An 18209-nucleotide genomic window follows, 5' to 3' on the forward strand; every position below is an offset into this window, starting at 1 on the left:
TTTATTTTAGTAGTTTCAAGTATGCAGCAGGCTTTGTAATGTCTGCTTCTACACATCCTTACCCTGACAACATTTGGTAGTGCATCATCATGGATGAAAGCTCAGACTTGTAATACTGGGTCATCAGGTAAAAACACATTTCCATGGATCTAACGCACAAACACATGCTGATGATTCGTGCCAAGCTGAAGAAACTAAAACACGAGCTTCTTGGACACACAGCAAGTCTGCTTTCTTATGAAGGCATCTGTGGGACAAACGTGGTGACGGAAGGAAAGCTGAAGCTGTCCAAGCACCACTGTAGCCTCGGATCACCCACCGCAGTCGTCACACCTCGCTGGCATCACTGTAAACGAGCCTTTAACTCCTTAAAGGTAGGTAGTCTATGATTACTGACTCGCTTTAAGAAGAAAAGTTCCATGTGACCAAACTAGGAAATGGATTTCGACACTTCCGCGTTCGCTTTATGAGTCTGCAGAATCCTCGGTTCGTCTTCAGATCGCTACTACAATTCCCAGAATGCCGCGGTGGCTTTCCGTTCGACTCTGTAGAGCGCCGTGTGTGGTAACCTGTAATCATGGAGGTGACGGCAGCCCGCCGCTCGTTTCTGTGCGACATCGGTAAGCATCGTCAGCAGTTAACGGTTTACACCTCAGCTCATCCACAGGAACGGCTGACGTCCGATTATAACACCGTGTGTTCGCTGCCAAAAGCGGGTTTAACCGGGAAATGTAGACGGAGAATAACAGTCCCGTCAGAGGAAGTTCGGCCGCTGCACAGACCAAGTCATTTGGTAGCTAACCGGCTTAGAGCTAGATGACATGCTCGGAGTTCCTCTGTAAATGAGGAGCAAATGCGACATTTACAGGACTACACTCGAACTAATGGACGTATGTGCTAAACATGATGAATGAGGCCAAAAAGACGTCGTTATTTCTGTAATAGTCTAAGTATTGCCCTTGTTCATATATTAGTAATGGACACTTTGCCATGACACTGATGGATACTGACAGAATAGACTTATTCCACCCAGTACTGCTGCCGTGGTTACTGGGTTTACGCATAATGGAACTGGTTAATGGACGGTCTCTTTGCTGTTGTGCTCGTGTGTGTGTGTGTGTGTGAGGCTTCTGGGCAGACCGCACTGCTCTGCACGAAGCAGCATCCCACGGCAGGACTTTGCAGTTGAAGCAGCTGATAGAAAACGGAGCGTCCGTCAACATGGTGACTGTGGATAACATCACTCCTCTACATGAAGCCTGCATCCAGGCTCATCCAAACTGTGCTCGCCTGCTGCTGGAGGCAGGAGCCCAGGTGAGGCACAGCTTCACTCTACAAGCCGGTGTAGAGTCTGGGAGTCGCGCACCTTAACACAGCGGGTACAAAGTGATGCTCTCTGGTGCAGAATCCCACTGCTGGGCAGCAAGAGGCACTCCCTCTGTGACAGCCTCACAAACGATAACTACTCTTTGTTGTTCAGGTCTTAACATGGCCCTACAATTTTGTAGATTACCTAAAGAATAGCTAGATAATGTTCTTCTGTTTGTTCCAGGTGGATGTACGCACCATCCATGGTAGCACGCCTCTTTGTAATGCTTGTGCTGCTGGCAGCCTGGAATGTGCCAAGCTGCTGCTGGACTATGGAGCCAAGGTGAACCCGTCCCTCACAGCCCTCACTGCCTCACCGCTCCACGAGGCCTGCATACAAGGTAAACCTTCAGCAGGAACAACACTCTGCCATGCTGTCACGTGTCTCCCTATGAACAACGCTTCACATTCCTCTCAGGTAACCCCCAAGTTGTGAGACTGCTGATAGCCAGCGGTGCCAAGCTGGAGGCATTTGACGTCCACTTTGGGCCTCCCCTTCACATAGCATGTGCTAAAGAACATCTGAATTGTGTCAAGGAGCTGCTAACTGCAGGTGTGTTAAAGGTGCAATGTATGGTTGTTTTATTTCCTACAGAGAGTGCTGCAGCCAATCAAAGCTGTCAGAGGGTGAGGGGCGGGTTCATTCTGGATCACAGGGCTGAGGCAGACAGCTGTTCACTCATGCTAACAGCATTTAACCTGTGCATGTCTTTGGACTAAGACCTTTACATGATTGTGAATTATGCAGGTGCTAATGTGAATTCAGTGAAGTTCCATGAAATGGCGTTGCATCACGCAGCTCGGGTCGGTATGGTGGAAATGATTGAGCTGCTGGTGGAGTTTGGGGCCAATGTGTACGCCAGCGACAACCTGGGAAGGAAGCCTATAGACTACACAACACCTGCATCTCCCTCGTACACCTGCCTCAGGTTTTATGAAAGTAAGGTTCTGCGTTGTGTCTGACTTACAGCAAAAACATTCAAGTTCTTACGTTCTTGCTCTTTTTTTTTGCTTTTGAGGCCTGATCGTCTTATTAAAACATTTGTTGTTGACAGGTAATCCTTTGAGCCTGCAGCAGCTTTGCAGGATTGCTGTGAGGAGGATGCTGGGTACCAGAGCATCGGAGGTCCTGAGCCAGCTGAATATATCCCACCGCATCAACAGCTACCTCCAGTACTGTGATCGTCCCATATCCCTACAGACTTACACATGAACATTTAGTGTACAAGGTTTAAAATGCCCCCTGAAAAATGTTTGCCATTCAGATGAAACACGTGTAACCAGGATGAAAATCTCTGTACGGAGTCAGTTCAACACTGTATGTCAAATTAAAGCAATTCATTGCTGAATGAGAACACGTATAATCTATATAAAGCTCTGTTTCAGCACTCTGACAATTTCCAACACATGTATAACACATAAGGCAATTTCCTTTATCGGCTCAGCTGTGATGGCCAGGGGCCTGTCAGCTCTCTCTACTCCACATTACGCGACACTGGCCAGACTACCAAAAGTACTCCAAGAGCACATCAGTGACTCAGGTCAAGTTATTTTACCCTGCTGGGATAATAAGCTGGCCAAAGGAGGAGATAAATTCAGTGACCTCAAGACGAGGAAGCTCCTGACCATGCATGGAGGGTCAAGTCAGAACCCTGACTGGCTGTATGCTAAGCAGAAGGAAGGAGCCCGGGGACTGGTGAGTGTCAGCACCACAGTCCAGGATGAGACAGCGAACATCCACAGATACATCAGGAAGATGCCTATAACCAACTGCATGCTCAGTGAACACCTCAGGCAGCAGAAACCTGAGGAAGAGGAGGAACCATCATGGAAGGACAGGCCCCTGCATCTCCAGATAGAGGAAGTGGCTGACATCCAGAAGTCCTACCAGTGGCTGGATACAGCTCGACTGAACAGAGGCACTAATCGTGGCAGCAGAGGAACAAGCACTAAGCACACGATCCATAGAGGCTGGGGTCTGTCACACCAGGCAAGACCCCAGGCTGTGTAAAGATGCTCCTGAGACGATCGATGAATGGCTGTCCTGTTTGGGTGTTGGTCACCAGGAGATGCTACATGAAAGGAGATGCTACAGTTTTGTGTAGGATAAACAGGGTAGTGAGGTGCACTGTGATGGATTTAGAGTAAAGAACAGTGTGCGACTGGTGCACAGAGGTGCTCGGGATCAGAATTAGATTGCATCGAGGGTAGCTGATTAATCCACTGAATTCATGCCAACTTTATACCATCTGGTATGAAAACAGCACAAACAGTGTACTGTCAGTGTGGGGAATGGAAATCAGCCAATCAGCGTGTCAAATATTGGGTTACAAACTGTTGACTTCAGTGAAACCTCAGAGCAGCAGCAGGTACAGCTCAGCTGATCAAAGCCTGTTCAGAGAAAATCTACAGGAGCTCTCAACAGAAGATATTGTGAGTGGGTGCAGGGCAGCTACTCTGTGGTTCCGACACGAGCTGCTGTGTTAAACACCAGATTACAGATTTGATCGTGACCAGGCGTTCTGTTCAGGACAGGCTGTTTACACCCCGCTAGGATATTATTCAACCTGAGTTAGAATAAATGTTAGTCGCTCTCCACGCGTGAAACGGTGTTATTTGGGGTAAAAACTACAAAGTCCAACATGCCCGCGGAGGTCGGGTTTTGTCACGTGACTCCTGCCGCATGTAGCGCGCGAGGACGCTGTTTACAAACAGCCGTAAGTCCCGCGTTTCGTGCCAGCCTAGCTTGTTCTGCGGGGGAAGCAGTCGGAGGATGGACGCTGAAAAGTCTCGGCCCTATTTCTTTGGCGACATCGGTGAGTACGAGAGCGAGACGGTCGGTAATCGAGGCCGAGTTAGCTCGGCAGGACTGGCACCGGCTGCCGTAATCCTTGTTCTGGAGCTAGCAGGTAATGACAGCTGTCATGTTATTACACAGAATTATTCACCTGGAAAACGTGACGATGACGTGAGAGACACCTTCGCCGCTGCCCACATGGGCCTGCGTGGGCCTGCACGCGCACACACCGAGCAGTGGCACGCGGTAAAAAATGAAAACAATCTTGCTTATTGAACTCACGCACTGAGCCGTGAACCATAAACTACAATCGATCACATCCACTGATCAAAGAGCATTGATCACTGATCAGTGGTCAGTCTTGACCTTTAGCGTATTCTAGGTCAGTGGCGCCAGTTGGAGTCATCGTGTAAATGCCCCGTTTATAAGGTTGGGGACACCTGCAGTCAGCTGGGACTGAAGACGTCACTGGATGATGACGAAACGTTTCTCGCTACGTCCAGGTGAACAGAATCAACCTTTTTTCCTTACCTGGATGATTAAGCACGCATCGAGTCATGCATTTGACTTTGTCTCTGTAGAGGATGCGATGAACATCCTTTGGCATGTTTTAATTTACGTCCACTTTTAGATTTGAGTAGGCAGCTTGCACTGACAGAAGGCCACCGGTGTTCCAGATCTACTGGCGTTTAGATCAACTGGCGTTGGTCGAACAGATGTGTGGCAGTCTTGCGTTTCAGGAGCTGCTACCGACAAACCAGCAAAAAAACGCCAAATGTGTCACCTGTGACACTTGTGAGGTTGTCTCAAACACACTCCGTCAGTCTTGATGCTGTTGAACAACAAAATGTTTAAAATGTGGCGAGTTTACCTGGTGATATTCTCATGCGCGACGCGATCGCGAAAACAGCAAACAAGTAACACCACGCCGATGTTGTTCACAGGACACAAAGAGTAAACGATCGGGAGACTCTTGTCGTCGTTATCGTTCCCCTCGCACGGTTTATTTCTCCGAATTCAGCGTTTTTGCTTCACAACTACAGCGTGCTGTTTACTTTGTGCACTAACATGGAGTCGGGTCAACCAGCGCCACCTCTGGCCACGTGCCACAGCCTACAGCCAGATCAACCTGTGACACACATCTGCACCACGTTTGAATTCGTGTCATGCACATTTGTACCTTTCAATTGTGTCTGTTTGTGCGTCATGCAAATAAACCTTTGAAAAGAATGAAATGATATCATATATTCCTTATTGGCCTACATTTGTTCAAAATCCCAAATTATATACACAAAGTCATAGAAATCACCACTCCAATTGGTCATCATGATTTTGATATTCTCTTTTTCCATAACAATGAAATACGCCTTGGACAAATATGACACATCAATATTTCATTAGTGTTGTAACATCACATGTCGTTAGCGCAGTCTGCCTGTGTCTTCCCTCTGCAAACGAACATTTCAGAGTTGGTTGTGATATACAGTCTGTATAAGTGTGGTTAATCTAATAAACATTTGTAAGGAGATGGCAGTTACTGTGAATGTACAGCAGGTGATTAGTAATAAACAGTCAGACAATGACTCTGACAATCTCATTCAATCTTGCAGATTGAATGCACCTTCTGTGGAAAGTGGTACCACACAGTGTGTGTGGACAAATGTTGTGGGTGCTAAATAAACAGAAAAAAGTGATCCCTGTTGTCTTTGCTTACTGATTGTTTTTAGTGTTGACAATCCACATTGCTGCCATTGCACCTGTCAACATGTTTGTGGGTAGATTTGGATGTACCAGGGGTAAGTGCAGCCACTCAGCCTCTACTCACTGTGATCATAGCAGCAGGTGCAGATGTGTCACAAGTTAATCTAGTAGTAGGCTATGGTAGTAGTGGACTGACCTCCATTTGAAACTGCTCCAGCTGCTGTGTGATAGTGGATCTGCTACAAATTGAAGATCATAAGCAAGTTTTGGAAATGAACCCTTGTATTATGTTGAAGAACAAACAATTGACATTGATTTTGTTGCAGGTCATTTTGACCTGTACTGTGTAAATCCACTCAGAATTATCCAAAAACTGCAATGAAACAATAGCAACTTTATTTTCCATTAGATAAACATGTAGAACACAGACATACAACAGTTAGACTTTCCATAACTATTTTAGGAACAATTTGGTTTTTCGTTCTTACAAACACATTTCTTTTGAACTTGCCCAGCGTTCTCAGTTTTTCAATGCTCAACATTTTCAATTTTGTCCACATGCTGGACAAAATGTGCTTTCTGCAGATGTGCTTCTTGCATTCCTCACAGAAAGTGCTTGTTTTCAAACAGGAATCTTCCTAACTAAGATTTAAAACAAAGGATTTCTACGTCTCCTCCAGTCTCACAAACAGATGACAAACCAAGCGACACACCTGAGTCACTGACTTTCTTAAATCCACTCACTCTCACTGGCTGTTTATTACTAATCACTGTGTAACTGCTGTGAATTCACAGTAACTGCCGTCTCCTTACAAATCTTCATTAGATTAACCACACTTATACAGACTGTATATAACTCCAGCCATGTTGATGAATTGCCTATATTGGCTGGAAATATTAATTTCCAGGGAACAGACACAGACAGACGATGCTTACAGGATGTGATGTATATAACAACCAACTCTGAAATGTTCGTTTGCAGAGGGAAGACACAGGCAGACTGCGCTAACGACATGTGATGTGACAACACTAATGAAATATTGATGTGTCATATTTGTCCAAGGTGTATTTCATTGTTATGGAAAAAGAGAATATCAAAATCATGATGACCAATTGGAGTGGTGATTTCTATGACTTTGTGTATATAATTTGGGATTTTGAACAAATGTAGGCCAATAAGGAATATATGATATCATTTCATTCATTTCAAAGGTTTATTTGCATGACGCACAAACAGACACAATTGAAAGGTACAAATGTGCATGACACGAATTCAAACGTGGTGCAGATGTGTGTCACAGGTTGATCTGGCTGTAGGCTGTGGCACTTGGCCAGAGGTGGCGCTGGTTGACCCGACTCCATGTTAGTGCACAAAGTAAACAGCACGCTGTAGTTGTGAAGCAAAAACGCTGAATTCGGAGAAACAAACCGTGCGAGGGGAACGATAACGACGACAAGAGTCTCCCGATCGTTTACTCTTGCTGTCCTGTGAACAACATCGGCGTGGTGTTACTTGTTTGCTGTTTTCGCGATCGCGTCGCGCATGAGGATATCACCAGGTAAACTCGCCACATTTTAAACATTTTGTTGTTCAACAGCATCAAGACTGACGGAGTGTGTTTGAGACAACCTCACAAGTGTCACAGGTGACACATTTGGTGTTTTTTTGCTGGTTTGTCGGTAGCAGCTCCTGAAACGCAAGACTGCCACACATCTGTTCGACCAACGCCAGTTGATCTAAACGCCAGTAGATCTGGAACACCGGCACACAGTATGTGTGTATATGAAATGGATTGTGGGAGGAAGTCCATGCCACCCCACAAAGAGCAAATAGACAAGGTTCAAGGTTCTTTATTTGTCACATGCATAGTTATACACTTGTATAAGTGTCAGGCTACATTTCACTGTGTGTTATAAGTATAACACACAGTGAAATGTAGCCTGACACGCTCCTCGACATGTGCAAAAATTGGGGGGGTGTAGAGGAAGAACATTATATATATATATATATATATATATATATATATACATACATATAGTATATGTGTCACGCTAAAAAGAAAGATTCTTTAAAATACAAGGGGGAGCAAGCGAGTCAGATACCACGGGCACGGAGGGGAAGCAGGTCTGATCAGAAACAGTTTATTACTAGGCCAGGGAGCACAAATAAAACACCCTTAAAATGTACGTAATAAAATGTTTGCTCTCTACTAAAAACAATTCTAAAACCCGTAAAACTACCATTTTCTACATTCACTAAACCCCCTCCCCCTTGCTATAATTAGGCCACATGTTCATTATGGGTCCATCAGCAGGCCAGGAATTCCTCCTTTAGAGCAGAGTCCACGCCAGCCCCGTCTTCAGCAGACAAGAAAGAGCCACCCATCTTCTTGTCCTTCCGCTGGCCCATCACTTCCCAGCCCGACTTGCATTCTGCACCCGAATCCATGATGCGACCACCGCCACAGCTCCCCTTGCGTCGGTGTCAAATGCAGGCAGAGGTAAACCTCTGCCCTGCTGCCAATCACACGCGTTGTCTCTTACTGTTGCCGTTCCATGAGGTCAGGACTTGGTCACCGCATCACACTGGCCATCTCGCATTAACCTTCCAGTCTGGGGCCTCTCTCTTTCAGTGCCCGGCTAGCCTGTTTTTAAAAGGTCTTTACACAGCTGATAGGCCACCTCTGGACACACCCCTGCCTCAGCAGGTGGTCCCTATCAGCTAATTTGTCCCATGTGCAGCCAGTCCACAGTGGATAAAAACCATGTCACATAAAACACTAAAAACCATGCAATAGAAACAGAATAAAACCATGCAAATAAAACACTCATAAATAAACACTAAAAATCAGAATAAAAACAATATACAAGATAAATACAAATTTCCACTGTGTGACATCCCCCCATATTTTAACTGTGACAGTCCCTGTCACAACATTCAGGTGTTCTGTCCAGGAGGGTGGCTGGCCAACATTTGAACCTGCTGGATACTGTGGCTTTGCCATCACATTCTGTACCCATAACACATAAAACATCAGCAATAATCTGCTACCAATCAATCAGTTCTTTCGAATGCATCCTAGAAACGTTACAGCATAGGTGTGAGATGCAGTCCAGTTACCACCTCCAGGTAATCTGCATTTCTTCAATTTCGTGACCACATAGCATAGCTAACGTATGGGATTATCAGACTATTGGCTCCTCTCAGCTGGGCACTGCTGGGATCCTTCCAGGCATAACCTGGTCTTCGTGCTTCTCCTAAGCACTACTGCATAGCAGCAACCCACGATCCCACAGCCAGCAACTCTTGAAGCTTAACTCCTCTGATATCCCTGTGGTTGAACACTACTCATGACTCCTCACGTGGCAACAAAGTCTTTCTTGTGCACCCTTTGCTCAACCCTCAGCGAGGGTAGCTGATTTAAATACTTGGCTTTGCATTCTATCATCTATATCTGTAGCCCAGGTACTGAACACTGCTCCCAAACTTGTATCCTGTCGACAACGCCAAATGTCACGCTAAAAAGAAAGATTCTTTAAAATACAAGGGGGAGCAAGCGAGTCAGATACCACGGGCACGGAGGGGAAGCAGGTCTGATCAGAAACAGTTTATTACTAGGCCAGGGAGCACAAATAAAACACCCTTAAAATGTACGTCATAAAATGTTTGCTCTCTACTAAAAACAATTCTAAAACCCGTAAAACTACCATTTTCTACATTCACTAAACCCCCTCCCCCTTGCTATAATTAGGCCACATGTTCATTATGGGTCCATCAGCAGGCCAGGAATTCCTCCTTTAGAGCAGAGTCCACGCCAGCCCCGTCTTCAGCAGACAAGAAAGAGCCACCCATCTTCTTGTCCTTCCGCTGGCCCATCACTTCCCAGCCCGACTTGCATTCTGCACCCGAATCCATGATGCGACCACCGCCACAGCTCCCCTTGCGTCGGTGTCAAATGCAGGCAGAGGTAAACCTCTGCCCTGCTGCCAATCACACGCGTTGTCTCTTACTGTTGCCGTTCCATGAGGTCAGGACTTGGTCACCGCATCACACTGGCCATCTCGCATTAACCTTCCAGTCTGGGGCCTCTCTCTTTCAGTGCCCGGCTAGCCTGTTTTTAAAAGGTCTTTACACAGCTGATAGGCCACCTCTGGACACACCCCTGCCTCAGCAGGTGGTCCCTATCAGCTAATTTGTCCCATGTGCAGCCAGTCCACAGTGGATAAAAACCATGTCACATAAAACACTAAAAACCATGCAATAGAAACAGAATAAAACCATGCAAATAAAACACTCATAAATAAACACTAAAAATCAGAATAAAAACAATATACAAGATAAATACAAATTTCCACTGTGTGACATATGCACTGGGTGAATGTGCAGTAGTGGCAGACCTGGTACAAAGGGTGCCAAGAAACTCAAACCTGGCCTCAGGTGTGGATGCAAGCTAAGTAAAAACAGGAAAAAGTTAATGCGGCTCTTAGAATTACACACACACACACACTGACCATCACGCAGTGGTCACCGAGTGGTAGCAAAGCTTGAAAAGTACTAATTCCATATATGTTTATATATGTCCACTTTATTTATAGAGCAAAAACACCAAAATACACCAGGACACCAACATAAAGGGAACTGCAGTAATCAGTAAGCAAGTTGATATAAAAACGTGGCTCAATCTGTCAAAATCCTTAGGAAGAAAATAAAGCTTTACCATAGCAAGAAGTCATAGCTGAATAAAGCTTAAAGCTTATTTGCTTTGTGAATTTAAAGGAGCTGTCAAAGAATATGCCAAGATACCTGACAGAGGAGTGAACAACAAAGCGCTCAAGAATGGTTTTGGAAAGATCTCCTAAATACCATAACCTCCATTTTGCTATTGTTAAGGTGGAGGAAGTTTGAGTTCATCCAGACTTTTATATCAGCAAGACAGTCCGATAACAGTTTCACAGAGTTGTCTTCATGCATGCTCAGACATCCAGGTAAGTAAATCCCAAAAAGCTGATTCTGTTCAACCTTTTGGGATCCAACGTCACTTGGATGAGTGATGAAACGTTTCTCCCACTGAAAACGCTGCGTCCAAGACTTGTTTTTCTTTTTTTATGAATGTCATCAGCAAAGCAGTGGAAAGAGATATTATATTTAAAATAAAAATCGACCCTAGAGCCAACATATATAAGGAAAATAAGAGTGGCCCTAGGATGGATCCTTGAGGAACTCCACAAGTAAGAGGTGCTGCAGCTGAGGAAGAAGCATCTATCTGGACTGAGAAGCTCCTGTTCATAAAGTAAGACTTAAACCACTGTGGAGCAGTTCCCTTAATGGCCACAGTGCTCGAGCCTTCATAACAGGATACTGTGAGTGTCGGCTACAAGCATCAGAAAAACAGGGGTTCCCAAAGATGCGCGGTGAGATCTAAAGTACACGCCGTGAATGCTGATTGGCCCGAAGAAGGCCAAGAGAAAGATGATTGGACTAGAATGGTGATGTCACAAACAGGTTGAGAGCGTGGGAAAGTGGAAGTGATGTGAAGTTTAGATTTAGCCGGCAACACCTGGGAGCAGACGGATGTGAGCTTCCTTATTGAACCTACACGTACGCTTCACTTAACACTGACAAAGACACAGGCTCACACTGGTTTACAGCAGCAGGGAACGACACTCCCAGTAGGGACCAGTACCTCAAATCTGATATTTTTCCAGTAGAAACTGTTGAAATCTTTCACAAAGTGTTTTGGAAGCTGTAGAGGTGAATGAGTGGGAGGTTTTTAAATGACTGTTAGAAGAGATTAAGCAACTTTTACAGCATGTTGATTTCTGTAAACAGTCCTTCAAGATTCCTAAGGACACACCAGGTTTGTCCAGGTTTGTCCTGGTGTGTTCGTCTCTGCGTTCAGCCCCGGGTCTGCGAGTGTATAGGTGTTCCACAGGCAACATGCAAACTGAGAAACCCCAGCAGAACAGCTGCTGTAAATGAGATGAGGTTTCAGTTCTTCCTGACGTGCTCCTCTGCAGGCTGCTGGGCGGAGCGAACAGAGGTGCACAAGGCAGCGTCGCTCGGCCAGGCCTCCCAACTGGAGGAGCTCATTCAGGGCGGAGCCTCGGTCAACATGGTGGCCGTGGATTCCATCACACCGCTGCACGAGGCGTGCCTCCACGGACAGGCCAAGTGTGTGCAGCTGCTGCTTGAGGCTGGAGCTCAGGTGAGTCACAGGCGCAGTAATGTGATCTACAGTCGGTCAAACTGTAGATCAAACAAGTAGAAATGGCTTGATAGAAAACACTCTGTTCCCCATGATGCTGTCAGGTGGATGCAAGGAATGTGGATGGAAGTACCCCGCTGTGTGATGCCTGTTCAGCTGGGAGTTTGGAGTGTGTGAGGCTTCTGCTGCAGTACGGTGCCAAGGCGAACCCTGCCCTCACCTCCCGCACAGCCTCACCCCTGCACGAGGCCTGCATGGGAGGTGAGAGTGTCGCGTGTTGTGCTTTTGTCTGTGTTTTTGGAAAATAAAAGTTAATTTTATATATGTTTGTATTTCAGGAAACTCTGAGTGTGTGAAGCTGCTGATTTCCATGGGAGCTTGTCTCGAGGCGTATGACCTTTACCACGGCACCCCGCTGCACGCGGCCTGTGCTAACGAGCACACGGACTGTGTTAGAGAGCTGCTCAATGCAGGTGAGGGTCTGCACAGTAGGATGAATCAAACACAGAGTACAACACAGTATAAGCTACCTTACAGTCAGCGTGCTAACTGTAGACCAGCAGGTATAAGGAGCAGATGAGAACACATTTTTAGCCCCTTACCCCGGAGCCGTAAAAGGATGGTGGGTACTGTTGCTGGTCACGCTGGGAGTGTGAACGCTCCGCTTTGGGAACACGAGAACGAGGCAACAGGATTTTCGTCCTGATGCCACAGGTGTGTGAGGAGCAGAGAGAGGTTTCCAACATGCTGTTGGTAAAAGCACGAGTGTTCTTCAGACATTATTGGCACACAATCACAGAAATGCTCCAGAAAGAACAAAAAGCACCTCCGTCAGTAATGTTTGCCCCCCTGAGAAACTGAGCTTTGTGTTGAGGCGCGGCACGAACCGCCGCGGTGCAACGATGTGTTAAATAACCACACCGACGTCTTCCTTCAGGCTTCAATGTTTCTGTTCTGCGTAGGCGCTAAAGTGAACGCCGCCAGGCTGCACGAGACTCCGCTGCACCACGCTGCTAAAAGCATGCGGGTGGAGACGATCGAGATGCTGGTGGAGTTTGGAGCCAACATCTACGCTCGAGATCAACACGAGAGGAGACCCGTGGACTACACCACGCCGGGCTCTCCCTCTGCAGCCTGCCTACAGTCTTATGAGAGTAAGTTTCATGAGTGTGCAGCACCAGCAGGAGGCACGAGAGGATCATTTTCACTTCCACGAAGCGTCAGAAAGACGACACCTGACATGTGCCATAACATTCTGATGCACAGCTGCTCAGCTGTCTTTCACTTCTCCAGCTTTACTCTCACAGTGAATCAGTGTTCTAGAGGCTGACACGTCATTTTGTTCTTGTGAAAAATGTCATATTATCATTTGCATGTGTTATGAACAGAGATTTGACATGTTTTCCCCGTGTTCAGCCTCTCCTCTGAGTCTGCAGCAGCTCAGCAGGTTGGCAGTGAGGAGGAAGCTCGGCACCAGGGCTCTAAATGTCATAGGCCAGCTGGAGGTCCCTAAACTCATCACCAGCTACCTCTGCTATCAGTGAGCGCCACCTGCAGGAGGAGCCGACCGGCGCTCAAAGGACTGGAAACTGCACAGCACTGTGTTAAATATGAGCACAGCTGGCACAGCTCTGGAGCTGCTGCCTGAGATTCCTTTAGTTTAAGAGCCCTGCCATGCACACACTGCAGCAGCTATTGCACTCGGCGTGTTCAGGCTGTGTGATCGCATTAGTGCTGCTGTAAGATGAGATGTTTTTAAAGAGCAGAGTAACACTGACTTTCACTTGGCTTGCTCTCTAACACACACACACACACACACACACACACACACTGAACACATGTTCTTTGCTTCTGTCTCGTTTGCAAAGCTAGTTTAAACATGTGTGTTGAACGTGGACAAAATATGTGGATGTTGACTCTGATGTTGTGACATCACCACCTGTTAACAGGAAGTGTTTAAATGCACAGTGTCTGTGCTGTAAATGCCTTTAATGCTGCTGAAAACACACGATACACGTTTAATGTTTGGTTTCTATGCTGGTCGACAGTTTGTGAGTCTGAGAGGAAGCACAAAGCAGCAACACACTGCTGCACTGCACGTCTTTGGGTATGACCTCGAGTCGGGAGGAAACGAGAGTGATGTTAGTCCCGCAGCTACTTTAAAATAAGCTCAGCACTTCACTCTCTGCATGTGATGCGTTTAGTCGACTGGCAGTGATGGCAGGGACAGCGAGTGGAAACGCAACAGCAGCTTTTCTATCTGCTGATGTTAACACAAGCAGCACTGACAGACTCGCCTCCTACAGTAGCTTCTGTTATCAGAGATGGCGGCTCTCACACCTTCTCTTTGACTTTGTTAGTTAGATGATGTGTGGGGGACTTGTTTGCCAGCGACTAATCTGAGTCCTAAACAGCTTCATGAACAGTCTGTCTACCTCCAGAGCAGAGTGTGCTTCCAATCCATGACTGTGTAAGGCTGTTTATTTTTAACTGGAAACGACGCTCAGGAAGACGAGATGTTGCTTTTGGAAGCAGCTAATGGTTTCTGGATCAAACGCTGGATCTGCTGGGACAGCGCAGCACAGACTCAAAGTATGAAATGATGAAGTGGGGCATGGCGTGCAAAGGAAAGAAAGCTTCTCGTAAGAGGAATACCAAGCAAGTCTGCTGTCAGGGCTGCAGCGTGAAACTCTGCAGATGCTCCCTGCTGGTGCAGTTCCAGGAGACGCTGATCCTGGTCACTTATTTATAGCCGTGAGACATTTATTCCATTAAATCTGCTCCACAGGCGACGCACTGAGCCCTGTCAGGTCGTAATATTTTTAACAGGAGGCACAGGAAGCTGGTATGAATTCCTTCAAGTTCTTTATATTGTTTCTTTTCCCTGTCTGGCAGTTATTAACTGTGATTTATCCTTGGAAAGGGAGTCAGGCCACAGGCCTCTCTTTAGCAGTGTTACTGGATTATGTGTCTGTAAATACCTGCAGCACATTCTTAATAATAATAATATTAATGGTCTTAATGATCAGCCAAACGTCTCGGGAACCGTTTAACTTCTGGGTGGTCTCTGATGAAGCAGTCGTTGTTTTTAACACCACTGCTGATCTCACAAAGACACCGTATTCACAAATCACAACTGTCACTGACTCGTGCTCAGGTTACATCACCTACAGAGTGGACGCACATCTGTGACCTCACACTGCTGCAGAAGCGCTTCACAGCTGGATTCTGTTGAGTGACCACTGGGTGGTGATGAGTGTCACACTCTGTGCTCTCTGATCTACGTCCACACTGATGCATGCTTTTCTCTCTGTTTTGGCCTCCCGTCCACACTGAGACGCCGTTTTCGCTCAAGGAAAACGCAGCATTTTGCGTCGCAGTGTGGACAGCGCAAACGTAGACTTTCTAAAACAATGACGCATTTTACTCTGTGAAAACGCAGGGTGGACGCAGAGCGTTGTCAAATCTATCTGGGCTAATGTGGAGGTGGTACAAACATTCATGTGTGGGCTCAGGGACGTCTCTCAGTTTCAGGCAGGTACACTCCTCTCGTCACATTCACCAGCAGACGGCGTCTTTGTGACTGGGTAACATGGTGGCTCCGCCCTTTATAGTTTCCATACTTGCAACTATTCCATTTGAAAATAACAGCAGCAGCAAGCCCGAGTCACACAGGTCGCTCTGCAAACTCCCGTTTGCCAGGGAAAATGTGGATCCCACACCCAGCTGCCAAGTAGGCGCTACTGTGAAACTGGCTGCAAAGATAGTTAGTTAGTTAGTTAGTTAGTTAGTTAGTTAGCAAATGTTGGTATTTTCATCCAAACTACAAGGAAGTTCCTGGTGGAGCCTCCATCACAAACCCAACAGCCACCCGTGAGCTGGTTGGAGAATCTTTTATTGAGGAGAAAACAAGCAGACGGTTTCATGCCGAGGTTAGTTTATGTTGTGTGTAAGAAGCGACTCGACCATTCGATTGGCTCCTGTAATGCCTCCTCTCACTGACATAATACATTTCCATGTCGCAGTGCTTCATGTTATAGCCTGAACCACGAGAACTCGCCTCTTTTCTTCCTCGCACACCTGATGACATGAAGGATCAACTCTGTGCACGTGCGGCCTGCTGACATCACCCTTCAGTGTTTTAGCTTCTCCTCGCTGCTGTCTTCAGCTGCCAGCCGGCACAGTTACCTTGCCCAGCTTTAAAGAGCACGGGGCGTCTGTCAGCGCTCGTGCAGATCAGCACCTGCTGTGTTGCCTGTTGGTCTGACAGCTTCAGCAAGAATTCAGAACCAATATTTCATAGTTCATGCCTTCATCCAAATCTCTGTTCACTCCCTCGTTTGGCCAAACGTGAGCGGGCTTCACGATGCTGGCCTGCTGTCATAAATACGCACGCTGTAAAAAGTTAATCAAAATCTAGATTCCTAGAAACGTACCATGTCAGGCTGTTACTCATTTGAAAGAAATGCAGCCGGGGTCATTGTAACGTCAGCCTGTAAATGGTTTGGAAGCACAGCTCTCACGGAGCGCTGCCTTCAACAGCAAATCAAATCCTCTGCTTCAGGCTGAAAATAACTGCTATGAAATGTGTTTGGTGTCAAAGGCTTGGGCTGAAGAACGACACGAGGGCAGCGCCCAGCTACTGAAGATAAGAAGCGTCTCTCAGTCCATAACAGAGCTTTGAAAGCAAAGCTTGCTGTAGACAGCATTTCTTTTCTGCTGATTGAACAGATGCAGTTCTCTCTCAAGCACTGATTAAAATCCTGATCAATAACACACAACGTGTCCTCAGTATCCATGTTGTTAAACTGCTCTGCATGTGATGAATAAACTTAAAGTGCACTAACGATGTGTTTGCTGACCTTTTTTTCCTGCATGAATTCAGAGAAACAACAGGACCTGCATGCTGGCCCGGGCCATCATGGCGGCATCGGTCTGTGTCAGATCACAACAGCAGGTGCTGAACAGGCCAGCTTATTCTAGAAAGCACCGTTTGTGACCAGCATAGGATTGTTGACAGCACTGTAGCATGGCGTTTTATTTCTCCCGTGTCGTTCCATCATTGAAGAGATGCTCGATGGACCGATTCTTATATCGTGCTGTGCACAGCATTCACACTCCCATGGATGCATCAGAGAGCAGCTTGGTGTTAGGATCTTGCCCAAGGATGCTTGGCAGGGATCGAACTACCAACCTTCCAATTAGTAGGTGACCTGCTCTGCAGCCGCTCCACGGTAACCAATAACTGAGTCCAAAAGTCCCAAACAACCAAACATGACGCACTAACGCACAACAAGGTGTTTATAGATGAAACAAGTCTGTAAAACCGCAGGTATTAAAGATGCATGTATACACAAATATGTTGGCTTGTACTCATCATGATCAAATACACTCGACAGGGAAATGTGTCACATATACTACAGCACACTGGCTGCTTCTCCCTCAGCCTGGTTCAAGGGAGTTTTTCTTCCCACTGTCACCAAGCTAACCCTGCGTGTCCTAAGACTGTGGGAGCAGCAGACGCAGGGGAACATGCAAAGTCCACAGAAAGGCAGGTGGAGGAGTCACACAGCACCTCCCTGCTGTGAAGCAACAGTGCTAACCACCACCCCAACTTGGAGATATGTTTATATATATAACTTGATTGGTTCAGGGTTGTGTGTGACGTGCACAAATACAAAGCTCAAACTCACGTTTACATGAAGCCGTGTGGGTCAGAGGAAAGCTCATGGTTATCTAATGTGCTGAAATCAAGCAGCTGCCATTCACAGCTACTAACAATGTTATTAACTCAGTTTCCTGCCCTCAGCTGCCACAGCAGCACCTCCTGTGGTCTCAGCTGTACTCGGAGTATGACGTGTGTTTACGTGAGTTACTGCTGCCTTCCTGTCAGCTCAAAGGACTCTGGCCATCCTTCTCTAACCTCTGGCATCAGAGAGCTGCTACTTCCTGGATATCTCCTCTGTTCAAACCATTCTCTGTAAACCCCAATGACTTTGGGGTGGAAAGATCCCAGTACATCACCAGTTACTGAATTTCTCAGACCAGTCCATGTACCAGCGATAACCACACCATGTTCAAAGCCACCTTAATCACTCTCTCCTAGTTTGAACTTTAGCATCTCTTCATGCTAAGTC

The 18209-nt window shown here is 46.6% G+C and overlaps 2 protein-coding genes across 9 annotated transcripts; both read left to right on the forward strand.

The window, feature by feature from the left end:
* Positions 1–113: 113 nt before the first annotated feature.
* asb13a.1 (ankyrin repeat and SOCS box containing 13a, tandem duplicate 1) lies at positions 114–2718 on the forward strand. 5 transcript variants are annotated; one of them, XM_086268439.1, is made up of 6 exons: positions 114–620; positions 1127–1314; positions 1553–1709; positions 1787–1921; positions 2117–2308; positions 2424–2718. In XM_086268439.1, the coding sequence occupies exons 1-6, from the start codon at positions 578–580 to the stop codon at positions 2579–2581; spliced, it is 873 nt and encodes a 290-aa protein (XP_086124565.1). In that variant the 5' UTR covers positions 114–577; the 3' UTR covers positions 2582–2718. The 5 variants fall into 5 exon arrangements, with proteins under 5 accessions (XP_086124565.1, XP_086124567.1, XP_086124566.1 ...); XM_086268441.1 differs by having other exon boundaries at positions 1799–1921; XM_086268440.1 differs by having other exon boundaries at positions 1139–1314.
* Positions 2719–4018: 1300 nt separating this feature from the next.
* LOC147309393 (ankyrin repeat and SOCS box protein 13-like) lies at positions 4019–16918 on the forward strand. Of its 4 annotated transcripts, XM_086269024.1 has the most exons (6): positions 4024–4184; positions 11885–12072; positions 12177–12333; positions 12411–12545; positions 13035–13226; positions 13489–16918. In XM_086269024.1, exons 1-6 carry the CDS (start codon positions 4142–4144, stop codon positions 13614–13616), a joined length of 843 nt encoding a protein of 280 aa, XP_086125150.1. In that variant the 5' UTR covers positions 4024–4141; the 3' UTR covers positions 13617–16918. The 4 variants fall into 4 exon arrangements, with proteins under 4 accessions (XP_086125148.1, XP_086125150.1, XP_086125149.1 ...); XM_086269022.1 differs by having other exon boundaries at positions 4019–4184; positions 13035–16918; XM_086269023.1 differs by lacking the exon at positions 4024–4184 and adding an exon at positions 7239–7425 and having other exon boundaries at positions 13035–16918.
* The last annotated feature ends 1291 nt before the right edge of the window (positions 16919–18209 follow it).

The sequence above is a fragment of the Aulonocara sp. 'chitande type north' Nkhata Bay genome, linkage group LG17, assembly GCF_057382095.1.
Source record: "Aulonocara sp. 'chitande type north' Nkhata Bay isolate Kocher_YH1m ecotype deep benthic linkage group LG17, A_spYH_male_GT1.1, whole genome shotgun sequence".
NCBI lineage: Eukaryota > Metazoa > Chordata > Actinopteri > Cichliformes > Cichlidae > Aulonocara > Aulonocara sp. 'chitande type north' Nkhata Bay.

Excerpts from the sequence above, each read along its gene's own strand:
- asb13a.1 (XM_086268439.1), top strand. The coding sequence starts at position 578 with ATGGAGGTGACGGCAGCCCGCCGCTCGTTTCTGTGCGACATCG. Across the intron at positions 1,315-1,552 it reads TGCTGGAGGCAGGAGCCCAG|GTGGATGTACGCACCATCCA; the intron begins GTGAGGCACAGC and ends TGTTTGTTCCAG. Across the intron at positions 2,309-2,423 it reads CTGCCTCAGGTTTTATGAAA|GTAATCCTTTGAGCCTGCAG; the intron begins GTAAGGTTCTGC and ends TGTTGTTGACAG.
- LOC147309393 (XM_086269021.1), top strand. The coding sequence starts at position 11,677 with ATGTTGATTTCTGTAAACAGTCCTTCAAGATTCCTAAGGACACACCAG. Across the intron at positions 12,334-12,410 it reads GCACGAGGCCTGCATGGGAG|GAAACTCTGAGTGTGTGAAG; the intron begins GTGAGAGTGTCG and ends TTTGTATTTCAG. Across the intron at positions 12,546-13,034 it reads TAGAGAGCTGCTCAATGCAG|GCGCTAAAGTGAACGCCGCC; the intron begins GTGAGGGTCTGC and ends TGTTCTGCGTAG.